The sequence below is a fragment of the Geotrypetes seraphini genome, chromosome 4 (assembly GCF_902459505.1).
Source record: "Geotrypetes seraphini chromosome 4, aGeoSer1.1, whole genome shotgun sequence".
Classification (NCBI taxonomy): Eukaryota; Metazoa; Chordata; class Amphibia; order Gymnophiona; family Dermophiidae; genus Geotrypetes; species Geotrypetes seraphini.
Window position 1 is genome coordinate 88583358 of NC_047087.1, and position 16947 is coordinate 88600304.

General features: G+C 40.9%; 1 protein-coding gene across 2 annotated transcripts in view; it reads right to left on the bottom strand.

Annotated features, from left to right (window-relative positions):
- Positions 1 to 1987: 1987 nt before the first annotated feature.
- Positions 1988 to 16947, bottom strand: part of NECTIN3 (nectin cell adhesion molecule 3) — a 240774-nt gene continuing 225814 nt past the window's right edge. The window contains exons 8-9 of one of the 2 annotated variants that reach the window (XM_033941926.1): positions 6857 to 6922; positions 1988 to 3932 (exon numbers count right to left, since the gene is read on the bottom strand). In XM_033941926.1, coding sequence (XP_033797817.1) covers positions 3762 to 3932; positions 6857 to 6922 — 237 coding nt within the window. In that variant the 3' untranslated portion in view covers positions 1988 to 3761. Of the gene's footprint in view, positions 3933 to 6856; positions 6926 to 16947 lie in introns of both variants that reach the window. The other variant, XM_033941925.1, reaches the window with a different exon arrangement.

The window sequence follows — 16947 nt, forward strand, 5'->3', positions numbered from 1 at the left end:
TAGCTGGCACTTCATTTTGTCTGTATATGCAGCTGTGCTATCTGTTTAAGTGGGGTCCACTTAAGTCTTTAAATATTAGGCCTAAAAATGAAACAAATTCTTTACCTGATCACCATAACGGAGACGCTGGCTGGCCCGACTTCCTAGACTCAGTATGAGTGATGGCTCATCTGGGTCTGATCTCTATGCTATATGGAATGTATTAATGCAGCATCAATTTTTTCAGGGGTAGACTCACCAGCAATTAATGAGTAGATTAATAAATGTACCTTCATCTGCAGAAAGCTTACCAATATTTACAGCCTTGTCGATATTTTCACGGATGGCATTGCCAGTGGAGAGAGCAGAAATAAATTACTGCAGATCTTCCCAGGTTTACAGTACTTTTGAGACTTCTTAAGCAAGGCAGCTAAACACGATAATAGAAATGTTATGTTGGAAGCACACGGGGAAGAAAGCCAGCTACCCAGTCGCGTTTGTTAACTTAATTTAGTTTACAAAAAAAGGGAGCGCGGTTTACTTTCAAAGAGCTGCGATGACTTCAGCAGGTGAGTAAGCAAAGTCACTTCAGACTTACAGCCAGGGTCAAAACACCAGCAGGGTGGGACTGAAAAAAAATATTGAAGCTAAAGAAGTCCAGAAGTGCATGGTGGCCTCTGGGGTATTTCGCTCAGCAGGAGAAGGTTAAGAGTTGCGGGCTGTATAATATGTAATTACACGCTGCTATTACACAGGGTTAGACCACCAGACTTCCAAACGTACTTCCTTTACGATCTTGTGACTGTTGTACAAATGTTTAGTAAAAAGTCCCGTTTCATCACTTTTAGAAAGGGCCAATATAGCACTCGCTTTGAAATCCTAGCCCCAAATTGTAAATAATGAATATTTAGTACCAGCAAATATCTTCAACCAGTTGGTGGGGGATCAGTATTGATTCTGCAGACTTGGGCTGTGGATGTTTTGTGCAAAAGACTCTGGGGAGCAAAACTGTCGGACAGGGTTTTCCACAGCCTGTATTGGTAACCCCACAGAAGGGAGGGACACGGGGCAAGCAATTTTGGTTTCTTTGGGTTAGTTTTTCCCAATTTTCACTTTGTTTCACATATTTATTTTATGAAAAATCTTACCTCCTTCCCCTTTTTATGAAGCGGCATTGAAGTTTTCCAACACTCATAGAATCCCTTTTTGTGTTGGAACTTTTCCTGCCGTGGCAGACAATAAAAAACGCTAACACGGTTTCATAAAAGGAGGTTTTGGGGGGGGGATGTTAATGCCTTCCAGAACATTTTCTACGTATGCTAATCACCCCATCACTTTTTCATATGTTCAACTGTTAAACTGATTAGCATTCACTCAAGTTTAAGCCACACTAATGAAGCAAATGCATGCTAATGAAGGTAAAATCAGAGATAGTTTACATAAGCTTCCTTTTCAGAAACAGTAGTCCATATATTCAGATACCTTCATATTCAAAAGGAATCATCAAACATCTTAAAGTTCACTTTCATAAAGGTGCACATTACCGTTTCATTTGTGAGAAACCGTTAAAAAGGCTAACTGCAAGAATTCTCCAGGCATGTAAAAGCATCTTCCCAGGTTTCCCTCATAATCTAGCAATTATCCTGCTAACATTTGGGGTTGTTATCTTTTCATGACTCCTTTTGAAACCCCCCCTTTTACCAAGGACTAGAATTAATCAGCCCAATAGCTTCTTCCCCTGGATAATACAAACATACCATAACTTTATAAGGTACTATCCTCCACCTCCGGTTGTTGTATTAATCAAAAACAAAATACTCAAAACGCATTATTCTCTTTTCTGCTAACAAATCACATGCTCATGTCAAACAGTACATGGCTCCTCTTCTTTTTAAGATCCTTATTTCTGTGTTTTTCGGCAAGTACTATCAGGTACGTTCCTTTCAAGTTTCTTTATTTTTGATATACCTATAAAAATACATATCTAGATGGTATACATTATAAAAAATTATAGAAAACAATTAAAAAGTTAATTTAAAAAATTCCAGTTTCTGAGGTTGTGAACTCCACACTTCTTGCTCCTTCCTCTCCTCCTCTAGGGATTTCTTATGGGTCTTCAGAGTATTAACTCTCCACACCTTTTATTAGCTCTCTACCCACTAGTGGACAATTCATTCTCTCTCATTAGAACTAGAAGGTTCTTTCCTCCTTGGGCAAGGTGCTCATATCTTGCTTTCTCCCAACCTAAGATTAAAATCCCTCTGGGTTTCAGGCCTCTACATCCCCACCCCCTTCTGGAACAACCCTTCTAATGGGCTGAATTATTCCTTGAAGTGCCCTCATCTTTTACTTGGATCTTTGATTATCCTGCTCTAGCACCCAGCTTGATAAGACTTGCAGTTCCCCTCCTTGAGGGTAAAACAGCTTTTTCATCTAGATGTTTTTAAGCTAAAAAAAATTTAGGATCCTGTAGCTCTCACCTCCTATGCTCTCATGAACTTGTACTAGTCATAAATATTAATTTATATAAACATTGCTCTCACCCTCTATCTCTAACTCTATCTTCTTTCCCCCCAGCACAGATGCAGACCCTAGGGTCCTCCAGCCCCAAAATGATTCTGCTTGCACCCATGTTCTGAAAGTGAAGCTAAATTTTCCAACTGGAAATATGGAAACCAACTAAGCCACAGAGCCAAGGTGGTCAGAAATATTCTCAGAACGGCCACTCAGATAATGCAGCTGAAAATCTGGGTATAGCTTTATCTGGGTAGGCACTGTTTTATCTGGATAACGGCCACTAGATATTGGGGCCAGATAGGCCTATGTGCAAATTGAATAAATACAGTTATTCCGCGCAAATAAATTTTATGCATTTATAGACCCAAACAATTTTATAAAAGCTCTTTTCATTTGGAAAAAAATAATTAAAAAATGACATCCAATATGTTGTTACATGTTTGCTTTGTTGTGCTAGTCAAGTCTTACATCTCCCCACTATGGCAAATTCTAATCAAATATGTATTTAAATACATCAGTACTGAAATTAGTTTTGTTACTCCACTTAAATTATCCCCATGTTTTATTTATTTGCCTATTGGTTTTATAGTGCTGAAATTTGACCCCCTCGCCCCCAATCTAATGGGAAATCTACGCTGGCTGCTTAAGCTCATGGTGATGGTTTTTAAATTGTTCGCATTAGCACAAGATGAAACATGCTGCTGGCTTAGGTGTCAGCTTGTACACAGGTATTGTGATTTTATTAAGCACATCAGCTTCAGGAAAAGGAAAAAAAAAATCCCCAAGAATTAATTAGTGAAATGACTTCTGAATTGATTTGTTGCACATTTGAATTACAGATGAATGTGCTCAGACCCAAAGAGGGCAGCGTGACCAGCTGTGGATCATTACAACCATACTTCATCACGGCCACATGTGCGCTGGAATTTTAAATTAAAATGCAGCGGCATGACAAATGCATGTTAGAATTACATTATTGAATGAGCACTCAAAGGCACATAGGAAAGAGCTGTTTGAGGAACATACGCCAGCTATCTTAAATTCAATTTTACAGGACAAACACCTATTAAACTAGAGATATCATCAACTCTAAATCTATTCTCTGGCACAGAGAGGATAGCCTTCTGAATACCGTGTCACCACCTGTACAGATGCTGTTCAATCCAGAAGGGTAGGAGTGGCCGCTAACCACTGAGAAAATATTTTCAGAAGGATAAAAACAAAAATAGTGCTCGTTTTGCCCTATCATTACTACTACAGAAAGATCATACATAATGTTCCTTTGGATTGATGTATACTCCGTGGGCTTCCAAGTGCTGAGGATGCCTGCTCCGCTCTTTGTTCTGTATCGCATTATAGGCTGGGCACATCTGCTGGTCTCCTTCTCCCACCTGTTTTTCTTCATCATAACTGAACCGTCTGCCATTTACCATGCTCTACAACCCAAGGTTATTTAAGTTAGTGTCAGCTTATTTGCAACTTTTAATGGATCAATCTGCAATCTGGACAGGCAAACCAAACAGTGGAGATGTCCAAAACCACAGTAGCACTTGATAATTTCAACACTCTGCTTTAATTATGCGATGACTCGACATGCACGGGTTTTGGCCTAAACGGCCTGCCTCAGGAGCCTTGTTGAAATCACAATGAATATTGCGGCGTTTACATGCTCTTGTTAGACTTTGAAGAGGACCTTTTTATGTTGATGTTTTAATTTGAGATACATTTTACTCCACAATATTCACTGCGATTTCAACAAGACTCCTGAGGCAGGCCGTTTAGGCCAAAACCCGTGCATGTCAAGTCACAGCATCAATAAAGCACAGTGTTGAAATTATCAAGTACTACTGTGCTTTTGGACATGTCCACTGTTTGTTTGCCGGTTATTGACCCTTGGAGGTGACTCTCCTGGTTGTGTTTGTTCAGTCTGCAATCTGACACAGAACATGTGTGTTCATCCTTCAGCTCCGTTACCATTTGTTCTTTCCCCTACAGGTATAGCAAACTTGGTTTAGTTTTAGTTTGCTTTAATAAACTTTCTAGTTTTAGTTTGCTTTAATAAACTTGCTTTAATAAACTTTCTGCTTTTTCAAGGAACCATAAGGGCAGGTCATGAGGTTAAATAGAAAACAGAATATAATAAAGTCATCAACCTAATATCATTAGTAGCAAATGAAATCAATTTGAACAAAATCAACCTTCACAAAGCAGCAAAAATCAAAGCATACTTACATCATGTCCAGTGAGATCTAACCAGAAGAGAATCTGATGGTGGCTTGCATAGTAACAAAGGCCTAGATACTATAAACAGCACCTGAAGTTAGGCACCTAGAATGGCACACCTAGCCATTCTAGGTGCCTAACTTAATTATTCAATTAGACTTAATTGGTGCTGATAGTTGAAAGGTGCATTAAAAAGTACTTTAAAAACAATTAAAAAAAAATTAAATATCTAACTGGGTAGGCATCTACTCCGAGGTGCTTACCAGAAAGTAGGCCTGGTTAGAGGAGGATTCTGGGTGTGGTTTGACTTAGGTGAACTCATTTAGTCTAAGACAGTGGTTCTTAACCTGGGTTCGACCGAACCCCAGGGGTTCGGTGAGTCAGTCTCGAGGGTTCAGCGGAGGTCAAAACACACCTCCGACTCATATAGCGCTTCGGTCACGTTCAATCATCTATCAGTTATTCAGTGATTTTGATCAAGACTGATCGTGTACTCGGTTTCTTGATCTATCAATCTGTAACTAACGCCTTATATACATCAATCAATTCCTGATCAAAATTTGTGATTTAACTGATAAATGATTGAACGTGACCGAAGCGCTTATGATTCGTGATGATATGCCCCGCTTGTCCATAATTGGCTGCAGGTGATCACGCAACATCACTTGGCCTATCTGTGCTGCAGGGGATTTGATGCGCACAGTAGTTGAATTGTAACTGTTGTGATGGTACGTCGTGTGATACCTATCTTAATATTTTAATCCCTTACTAACTATGTCGAGCAAAATACGAAAGTGGTCGGACGAATATGTACAATATGGATTCACATGTATAACGGAACGTGATGGGAGTCAGCGTCCTAATTGCATGATTTGCAATGCCAAGTTGAGTAATTCTAGTCTAGCTCCGGCAAAACTAAGGGAATAAAGAAGGGTTCAGTGAACACGCATATGAAACTGGTGGGGTTCAGTACCTCCAACAAGGTTAAGAACCACTGGTCTAAGAAAACCCTGGCTTAAATGAGAGTGCGCCTGAGGTTTTAATATCTATCAGTACCTAAGAGTGCTTGGGAGCTGCAAGGTGAAATTCCATAAAGGGCACCTAGTGGATGATTGACATTTGCACTGAACGGCACCTATAAGTTAGGAATTGTTTATAGAATCAGGGCCAAAGTGCCAGAAGTAACCACTGGTTCATTTGAACCAGTATTGTGGTGAGGTATCTAGCATAGGCCTTCAAATACAGGTACATTAGATAGATTGTGAGCCCATTGAGATAGACAGGGAAAAATGCTTGAGACACTGCTCAAAACATAACTAACACTTTACTTTGTATACCCTTGGAGAAAGCATGTCGGTACAGCTGGTGAGGCTGGACTCATTTTAGTTGAATAGTTTTATACCCAGGAAGTTTACAAAGTATTATTTTAATGAGAGGATAAATATCACCTAGTCCTGAAGGATGATGGTCTAATAATGGCCACCACCTATAAATCCACTCAAATAGTATCTTTCTTCAGACCCTCAGAAATGCCACCATCCACTCCAATAGTCTTCATAGTGGTTGGATTTAAACATTAATTCCTCACCGGGTCACTTATAATTGTAGGTATTTTAAATAGAAATGTGTTCTCAATTCACTTGACATAAGTTTTAAATGTAAAGCTAATACTTAGCTAAAGTGGTCCATTCAAAGGGATCAATCGCCAACATGTTTCACTCTGAACGGGTTTCATCAGGGCGCACTGGTCTTTTACCTGGGGGCCGCCGCATGAGCGGACTGCTGGGCACGGTGGACCACTGGTCCGACCCAGCAGCGGCAATTCTTATGTTCTTAGCTTAAATGTAGATGAGCTAGTAATCGATTAGACCAGTGATTCCCAACCCTGTCCTGGAGGACCACCAGGCCAATCGGGTTTTCAGGCTAGCCCTAATGAATATGCATGAGAGAGATTTGCATATGATGGAAGTGATAGGCATGCAAATTTGCTTCATGCATATTCATTAGGGCTAGCCTGAAAACCCAATTGGCCTGGTGTTCCTCCAGGACAGGGTTGGGAACCACTGGATTAGACTATAGTGCAATGTGCGTCCCTCATCCAACTCCCCCCTGCCAAAAAAGCATACCCATTGCTTACTAGGTGCCGTGGATGATCAACTTCCATTTCCTTGTATGGACTTTGCAAAGGGAAGATCTCTTCTGTCTGCTGACAAAAATAAATAAATAAATAGAGCAACAGCTGATACATGCAGTAACATGGCAAAGACAGGAAAAGAAATCAGACAAGAATGATTGGATTTATGTGTATTCAGAAATCAATTGTTAACAGATTGTGAGTCTGCCAGGAAAGATATGTAAAATACTTAAGAGTACCTGTTTACTATTCAGTGCATTGTAAAACTGGGTGTCATGTCAAAACCGTGGAAGAAAAAGGTGCGCGTTGACAACTGAACGCAGCGCGGAGGCGCGTGCTGAAGAAAATAACTGTTTTTAGGGGCTCCGACAGGGGTGTGTGGGGGGGGGAGCCCCCCCACTTTACTTTATACAGATCGCGCTTATTGTGGGGGGTTTGGGGGGTTGTAACCCCCCATATTTTACTGAAAACTTCACTTTTTCCCTAAAAACAGGGAAAAAGTTAAGTTTACAGTATAATGAGGGGGGTTACAACCCCCCAAACCACCCACAACGCTGCCGCGATTTGTATTAAGTAAAGTGGGGGGGGCTCCCCAACAAAACCCCCCGTCAGAGCCCCTAAAAACTGTCATTTTCTCCGGCGCGCACCTCCGTCTTGCGCTCCGTTGTCGGCGCGCGCCTTTATCTTCCGCGGTTTTGTCTATGAACCGTAAAACTGCTCTGGGAGAATTTCTTCATGAATAGGTGGTTAATAAATCCAAATAAATTAATTGCAGCTTCCTATGCAGAAACTTCAGTTTTCTGCTCTGAGATACATATTTAGAAAGCGAGTGTAATCTGCTCTGATTTAATTGCAGTAGGTGGGGGGTGGGGGAGAGAGGGCGGGTCCTGGGTAAATTATGTGTGCCGTCCTAATTTCAGCAGAGTTCGGTTTCTGGTTTTAATTGCTTTTATTAGATTTTATCGTAAACTGCCCTGATTGTTTTGGTAGTATAGCAGTATAACAAGAAGAAATAAAATTGTAAACTGTACTTTTATAGTGCTACTGGACATCTGTAGCACTGTGCAATGGTGATAAGCATTTAGGTACAATGGGATGATATTCAAAAGGATTTGTTCTGAAATGTAATAATAATAATAACTTTATTCTTCTACACCGCTCTCACCAGCAGTTCTAGGCGGTTTACATAAAAGAGAAACTGGACAATCAGTGAAAATACAATCACATAATGGATATACTAATTACAATCTGAAAAAACTCCTAATTTAGGCGATAATTTGTCAAACAAATGAGTCTTCACTAATTTTCAAAAAGAATAGTATGACAGGGCTTGATGGATACATTCGCCTAACCAAGATTGCAGTTTACCTGCATGAAACGCCAATGTCCTATCTAGGATGGTCTTATATCGACAAGTTTTTACCTTGGGATAGGTAAATAAATGAGATCTTCTAGTTTCCCTCAAAGGCCTGTATAATTCAAAGTGGGAGGAAAGACAAGTCAGAGATAATCCCGATACTAATTTAAAGCAAGCGAATTTGAATAATACTCTTGCTTCAGTAGGTAACCAGTGCAATAGTCGATAGTAAGGGCTAACATGGTCGTTCTTTTTAAAGCCAAAGATCAAATGGACAGCTGCATTCTGGATTATCCTCAATCTTCTTAAAATTTTCTTGTGAGATCCTAAGTAAATGATATTACAGTAATCCAAAATGGACAAAATTAATGACTGTACCAGTAATCTAAATGATGCTGGATCAAAATATTTTTTGATGGCCCTCAATTTCCATAAAACAAAAAAGCATTTTTTTACCAGTAGGTCAGTATGCTCAACCAGAGTTAGGTGACGATCTAACGTAACTCCCAGAATTTTAATGGAAGTAACTATCGGGTAATCATGTCCGTTAAGATGGAGCAACGCATCTGTGATTTTTTTTCATTAGGACTGGCAAGAAAAAATTTAGTCTTTTCAGTATTGAGTTTCTTTTTTTTTTAAAAAAAAATCTTTATTGATTTTCCAAACGACAATAGCACAAGACACTCCAGGTGAGTACTTATACTTTGTTATAGTACTTAAGTACAATTTGCAGTACTTTTACATTTTTTGCTATACTTTTTACTTGTAACTAGTTACAAATAAGTTGCTCTTTTGTTCTTAATAATGAAGTACAACTTTAAAAAGTATTTTCTAGGACCTTACTTCTGCTTCTCCCCCTCTATAGGTGATGTCAAACCTGGCTAGCAGCTGATTGGACCCAAACCGGCCTCTAAAACAGCTGATCTAGGACCAGAAATTTGGACCCAATCAGATGCAAGCCAAGTTCTGCCATCACTGGGTGGGCCTGAGCCACCCATTTTTGGCTCAGGTCCACCAGTCTCAGTGATTGCCAATCAGGTGCCAGCTATTCTGAATACTGCACAGCTGCAGAACTTCAATCGCCTTAGTTCAGCCAAGTGGAGGAGGCAGTGAAGCACCTCTTGTGAGCTGAACCCTACAACTCAAGTGTTATTTGTTTTTACCAGTGCTCCAGAATTCCAGCAAGCTTTTTGGGGAGAATGGGATAGAAAATGAATTAAATAAATAAGTTCACTAGCAGCCCTCCTGCCTTTTTTGCTTCTGCTCGGGAGCATCGGGGGAGGGGGTCTCCACTCCATACTCTTTGGACGGCTTACCTCTGTCTGCTGCTCTGCATCTGTTCCCCACGGCTGCTGCCTGCAGCTCCTCTAGCCTCTGCTCACCGATTCCTGCTAGCCTGTCTGTGTGATGCATGCACCAATCCAATATGGCTCAGATATCCGAGTCTCTCTAGTGAGCCCCCAAGACCCAAACCTGCGGTAAAGTCGGGGAGTTGGGAGCCCAAATGGCTGGCCCTATCCTGTGCAGCTGGGGAGATCCGGGCACCTATCATCCTCCGGTCCCAGACGCCAGTCAGTAGTCACTGCAGTGGCATTAGAGTGAAGCCTACTTCCCTGCGTCCAATGTCAGGATATGCTAGGGGATAGAGAGGTATAGATAGAGGATTACTATACAGGTCCTAGAGCTGATGGGCTGCCACGTGAGCGGACTGCTGGGCGTGATGGACCTCTGGTTTGACCCAGCAGAGGCATTGCTTATGTGCTTATGTGTTTATAAGCCAACTTAGGCCTCCTTTCTAGCATTGCACCAAATGCCTGTAGACTTCTCTGGAATCTCTATACAGGGGTAGGGAACTCCGGTCCTCGAGAGTCGTATTCCAGTCGGGTTTTCAGGATTTCCCCAATGAATATGCATTGAAAGCAGTGCATGGAAATAGATCTCATGCATATTCATTGGGGAAATCCTGAAAACCTGACTGGACTACAGCTCTCGAGGACTGGAGTTCCCTACCCCTGCTATTGGGGAAAATTCTGTGCACTATGCTCAGGTTTTAAAAAGTTTTATATTTCATGCTGGTGGATTTTCTGGATGGGGGCATGTTAGACTGTATAATTTAGATGTAATTTCATTTGTTAAGTTTCTATTCCATTGTACCCACAGAGAGCTAGACATACCCTATTTCCCCCCCAAATAAGCCCTAGCATGATTTTCGGGGTAGGTCCTAATATAAGCCCTAGTTAAGATCCCTCCCTCCCATCCCTTTGTGCACCGGAACACCACCAACCACCATACATACCTCTGAAGCCTCAAAACCGGTGGCAGCGCTCTGAGCTGCTTCGTGGCCTTCCCCGCCGGGGCCTTTCCTCTGCTGTATCACTGATGATGTCATCAGTGATGTTGGTGGTGTGCCAGTACACAAAGGTATGGGAGGGATTGGTATAACACGGCAAGTGTCAAGGGTAGATACCATGCTTCCCTGAAAATAAGACATTCCCCGAAAATAAGCCCTAGTGCATTTGTTGGAGCACAAATTAATATAAGACCCTGTCTTATTTTCGGGGAAACACGGTATTAAGTTGATATGTACATAATCACAATACTCATACAGTATTACTGCTTGTAAACTTATTAGATTCTGTGGCTCAGTTTGTTAAGAATACTTTTTACTTTGTAATTAAGAACTGTACGTTGTACTTTTACTTCACTACTTTTGAAGCCAGCACTTTTTACTTAAGTACCTTTACAAAATAACGGTACCCTGTCTTTGCTTATAGTCATAGCCTTTAGTAGGATCTGGACTTTGAAGTGGGCATGAATTGTTGAAATGTTCCTTGTTATTGGTAAGTAGTTCACAATATCCCTTTTTATTCCAACAGGCCATCACGGCTCCATACTTCTGAACAAAACAACATATGGTATGTAGGATGATGATGTAGCATATAAGCCCAAGAGTTGGACTCAAAGAAGTCTATATTTACACACACTTTAAATTAGCTTCACAGTGTGGACAGATGGAACTGAAATGACAATCTGTCCGAGCAAACAGCACAAGGAGCAATGGATTCACTGTAAGTGATTTAACATAGAGCAGAAGACACCGCGTGTTCTTCGAAGAACTACACTCCTATAATTGCTGGTGCTGAAGTCAAGGCACAAACACCTTGACTAAGAAATGTAAATGTTTCCTTTGAAACCGGAGGACAGACTGGCAGGCTGCAGGAAAGGATGCCAGACTAACGGTGTCTCTTCTACCCCACAGAGTATGAATTTCAGTTTAGAATTCAGGACACCAGTCACTAAACTGGCAGGACAGGTCATACTGGTGCTTCCGTTGGTTACATAGAAAAGGTTGGGTAGCACTTGTGAGAATCAATCGTTTCTGAATAATGTCTATGAAAGGTTATCATATAACTGCACATCTTACTGAGTTTTTTGGAGGAAAGGGGCAGAATAATATTTACCTGTTCTTGTGGTCTTCCAGCTCAGTTGAAGTGGCTTCCACAAAGGCATCTGCACTGTGAACATTCATTTACAACTATCCATTTCTCTCCCCCCTCCCTTTCTTGTAACTAGCCCAGCCAGTTCAGTGGCAGTCTTTGCCTAGGAGCTACACACATCATAGCTCTAAATTAGCATTATTCATGCATCCTGAGTCTGGCCACTAGGTGTCATTGTTGTATAGTGATTGGGATGCCCTGCCCTAGGGGCACTGAATGCTTTACTCACAGCATCCACAGCCAATTCAGAGGGCAACCTACAGCCAGAACCTATATACCCTTATAAACGCCACTTTTGATAATTACCTATAATTAACCCAAGATTTTTTTGTATTGTAAAAGTTGATTGCAAAGCAGATTCTATTCAATTTGTGTCTTATTATGAAGTCACAGTACAAATGTTGATGTGGGGATTTTATAAACATCTTGCTGCTTTTAGAGCCTATTTTACATACAGAAGAGGACTTCAATAAAATTATGAGATGGCATCCATTTATACGCATACTAGGTCTTGTTGCCAGGACAGACCAGTGAGATATATGTATTTTATAAAACAGAGTGCTTGGATAATTTATACCTGCTTGGAACAGGTGTAAATGTGTGTTGGCATTAGTGCACTACTAGGACTAGTTCTGGGAGCTAGAGAATGACACAGGGCCAAATTTGTCTCCGTCCCCACAGGAACTCAATTTTCCCCATCCCCACAAGATTTGTCACTGTCCCTGCCCTATTCTGGTAAGCTCTGCTTTAACCACACAAGCCTCGAACACTTTTGAGGATGGAGCTTGCCAGAATGGGGCAGGGACAAGAAAAGAACTGGCGGGGATGGGACGGGAAAATGAGTTCCTGCAGGGACAGGAAAATTGTATTTAATTTTAGAATTTATATACCACCTAAGTGGTTTATATTCAGGTACTCAAGCATTTTCCCCTATCTGTCCCGGTGGGCTCCCACTCTATCTGGGGCAAAGGAGGATTAAGTGACTTGCCCAAGGTCACAAGGAGCAGCATGGGATTTTGTCCCCATGTCATTCTCCACTGGGAGTCAATTTTATAAAGGCACACAAATGCATCGTATGTTGCCTCGATAAAATAGGAAAAGAGGAGTGTTTTTGGAGCTCATATATAGACAAACTGATATCAAAATTGAGCCTGTAAAAACCATCTGAATGAGTTTTATGACAGCAGCTGTTTTCAGAACAGGCTCTGTAGTTGTGGTTCACACTCTAATACCGTAGATAAATTGTTAAATGTGTCAAATTCACAGGGCTTTTTGCAGATGTAAGCAGGGGTAGCATTAACTTTATTATGGGTTAGCATACAGATGAGTTAGTGAATTGACCCTATTGGTCAGCGACATGAGCTGCCTTAAATCAGTGCAGGTTATCACATTTTAGTAGATAACTCTATAAATAATCTAATGCTCTGTCTGACATATCTGCTTTGTAATCAGCCACTGCAAAACTGAAACCCCTCCTGTTCTCCTGGGTTACTATGAGTCCAAGCAGGAGCTCTGGAGTGGGAAACAGCATGTAAAAAAAGCAAAAAAAACCCATTAACTAATACAGTAGTTGATGGAAGAAAAAGACAAATTGCCTTCGCCAGATTCCAGTTATTTCTGTCCACGCTGCCAAATATATACCCCAGCTGCTGCTCCTATCATGTGACCACTTGCTAGAGCTTTCCTATCCATGACAGTTTAAGGCTTCCTCCTCTTGTGCATGTTGCACCCTCTGATGAGCTAATGCTCAGAACTTAATGCTGACACTAGAGACAATTAGCGCTGGACTAGCGCCGTCGTTAAATCTGCACAGAATGTTCAGAGGACTGCCGTGCATGAAACAATGGTCACACCAAAGATCCCTGCAACCAATATAACCTTCCTTCTAAGTTTCCAAGTTTATTTAATATTTGATTAATCGCTTATTCAACATTCTAAGCGATGTACATAGTATAATAATAACATAAGTTAATAGAGGGAGACTGACAATTTCATGTAAAAAAAACGAAAACAAAACACTTAAGACAAACATGGGCTACAAAGGGGAAGGAGAAGGGAAAGAAATACAATTTTGAGAAGGCTAAAGAAAACATTTATGGTAAACAACATTAGGAAAGGAAGAACAAAGGGAGGCCAAAGTAGTACATATGAGATCTATAAAAAACTTTGGTCAGGTCGTACGTACTGGTTATCTCAGTTGTCAGATGCATCTTTAAAAAGAAAACATTTCAGCTTACTTTTAAATCTAACCAAATCTAATTCATCACGAATATTGATTGGAAGTAAATTCCAAGTTTGAGGTGCTGTGACGGAAAAGATTGAATTTCGCCGTGTATTTATAATTTTTAAAGAAGGGACTGTCAAAAGATGAACCATCTCAACCTGGCACTCATCCACAAATGATAACATCACGAACTCTAATATCTCTGTAAACCTTCTCTACGGATCCTATATTTACTTGTGCACTGCTATGATGAAATTAACTTGTCAAAATTACTGTAATATCCCTATAAACTGTACGGTCTTTTTGCTTGTAAATCGGCTTGAACCTGCACTGAAAGAGTACAATACAGAAATCCAGATTAGATTAAATTAGCACAAACTGTATTTAGAGAACAGTGCACAAACAAATCCCGCCCTTAACGCTGGAAACTTAATGCCATTTCAGAGCTGGCATCGGGGTGTTTGAAGAGAGGATTTCTAATTTTTTCTAGTGTAAAATTGCCGGATTTGATTTAGTTCAGTTCGGTTTATTTGATACACCGCAAATATAAACAAATAAAATCTAAGCAGTTTACAAAATAGAAAAAGGGGGAAGGGGTTGCTCATGATCACTAAGGACATAATGATGGACAATACTGGACTCACATAGACAAGATGAAAAAGGAGGGCAGTATTAGCCCCCTTTTATCAAGTTGCTTTAGGGTTTTTTATCGCAGGCCGCAGCAGTAAAAGCTCTGACGCTCATAGGAATTCTAGGAGCATCAGAACTTTTACCACTGCTGTCTGCGATGAAAAAAACCCCCTAATGCAGCTTGATAAAAGGAGACCTTAACAAGGGTATGAGGGGATGGAAAATAACCAAGTGGGGGGGGGGGAGGGGGAATAGCTCTGGTAAAAAGAAATTACACCTCCAAAAAGGGTAAATAAAGCTGGTCTTTAAAAGCTAAGCAAAAGTAAAATGCTTTTAACTTAGATTTAAATCTTGTGAAAGAGGGCTCAATCCTGAGGAAGAGAGAGACAAGTTCCTCTATGTGCTGGGAGTGAAAAACAAATGTGTGCAGGTCCAGGCAAACCTGAAAGTGAAAGCACACATTGGTGCCTGTTTTCTGCATTTAAATATAAGTAGGGTTACCAGATTTTCCGGAACTAAAATGTGGAGCCATGGCCCCGCCCCCAGGCCCGCCCAGTTCTGCCCGACTCACCACTCATTTCACCCCCCCCCCTCACCCTGTTCACTTGTCAGGAGAGCCATCTGTGCATGCGCTGGTGTGATGCGATGATGCCGTCCCGACATCGCTCCTAGCTGGAAGCTTTTCAAAACCCGGACAAAGTGCCAGGTTTTGAAAAGCTGTCCGGACATGTCCTCTAAAAGGAGAACATGTCCGGGGTGATCCAGATGTCTGGTAACCCTAAATATAAGCCTTTCAAGAGAAAAAAATTTGAAAAGCTTATATTTGCAAATGTCTGTGTCGCTTCCTGGTTTGCCTAGGCATGCACACAAGAGCAGTGCTTACAGCAAAACTATTCTGCACGTACACCAGGCACATTTCTCCCCTTAACCTTTGGTCTCACAGTGCGCATACCATTTGCATATTATTAGCTTGAGCATGGAGGAGCAAGGTTTTGGCACTGTTCCCTATAGTGCAGGAGTTCTGAGCATCAGTCCATGAGGTAGGTGAGTACGCAAGAAATCAGAATAAGTCTGCCAGAACCCCTGACTTCCAGTCTTAGTAGCAGTCTCAGCATTTTCTGCTTTTACCCCCCCCCCCAACGTCAATGCTGTTTTTAAGTAGACTGCTGTGTTATGTCCTTCGGTATTAATAGCGGGTACATCAAGTCGTCATAAATAAATAAAGCAAATCTCTTAGGTTTACCGACTGCCTGCTTTTAGTGGATCTCAGAATCTCCTAGGAGTTTCACAGTCCTGTTTTAGTTTATATTCCAGAACAAGGACAGACAACGGTGATCTCAACTGAAACAATCAGGTTTGATGCCGACAGAGAAATCAATACTCTTTAAAATTCATCAGCTCAGGTGTGCTAGGATTCATGCTGCACCTGCTGTGGTAAGAAGAGTGACAGCATGCACAAAGAGAAAAGTTACTTATCTTTTCGTGCATGCAAGTCAATAAAAGTATTTCCAGCTTGATGAGGATGTCAGAAAAAAAAGGGAAAGAAGGCCACCATATTAGCTTGCATGTAAAGATATTTGCTTTGGAATGAGCTGATGTTAAAAAGACAGAATATTGCTTAAAGGTATTATCACTACCTTTTTGCCTTTGGAATTTTAAGCCCTGAAATTTTTTTTTTTTTTTTTAATGATGGGCTTGTTCTGAACTGGTTGACGACTTGAGAGTTTTAACTAGAAGCAAGCAAGAGGGATAGCTGCCTCGGTGCAAAATGACTATAAAAACAAGCATCAGTAGTCAGAGAATAAAAATTCAGACAGATTGTCAAGGAGGAGAAAAGGTGACTGGGATTGTGAACGTAAGGAGGTGGAGGAGAGAGCATGAGGGATTTAAATGATATGATTGCCTGCATTGGGTGCCAGAATACTTAGTTGTGACTTTGGAAAAGTTCGTGCAATTACAGGGAACCCCATTATTGAGTTTTATTTCCACTTTTTTGTTCATCCATTTCCTTGGTTTCCAGACAAAATATAATTATAAAAATGATAAAAGAAATATTCCCAGTTTCACCTATGCTGGTCTTCCGTCAGCCACCTAATCTGAAACAGAAACTCCCTACACAAACCCACAAAGAAGAGAATGACACTCATCCCTTCAATATAACAAGCTGCAAACTAAGTTAATTCATCTCACAGGACCCCACAGGTCACTCAGAGGCAGATTCCAAAACTTAACTGTTTCCAGCCGGTTTAACGTGCATGTATTTTAGCAGTGAATTATCAAAGCGGCTTACCAAGGTCTTTTCCGAGTTTTCTAGCAGTCTCCAATACTGCCATGCAAATGTAGTACAACGAGATCATAAATATTGAGCTCTCTGAGCGATTCTCTA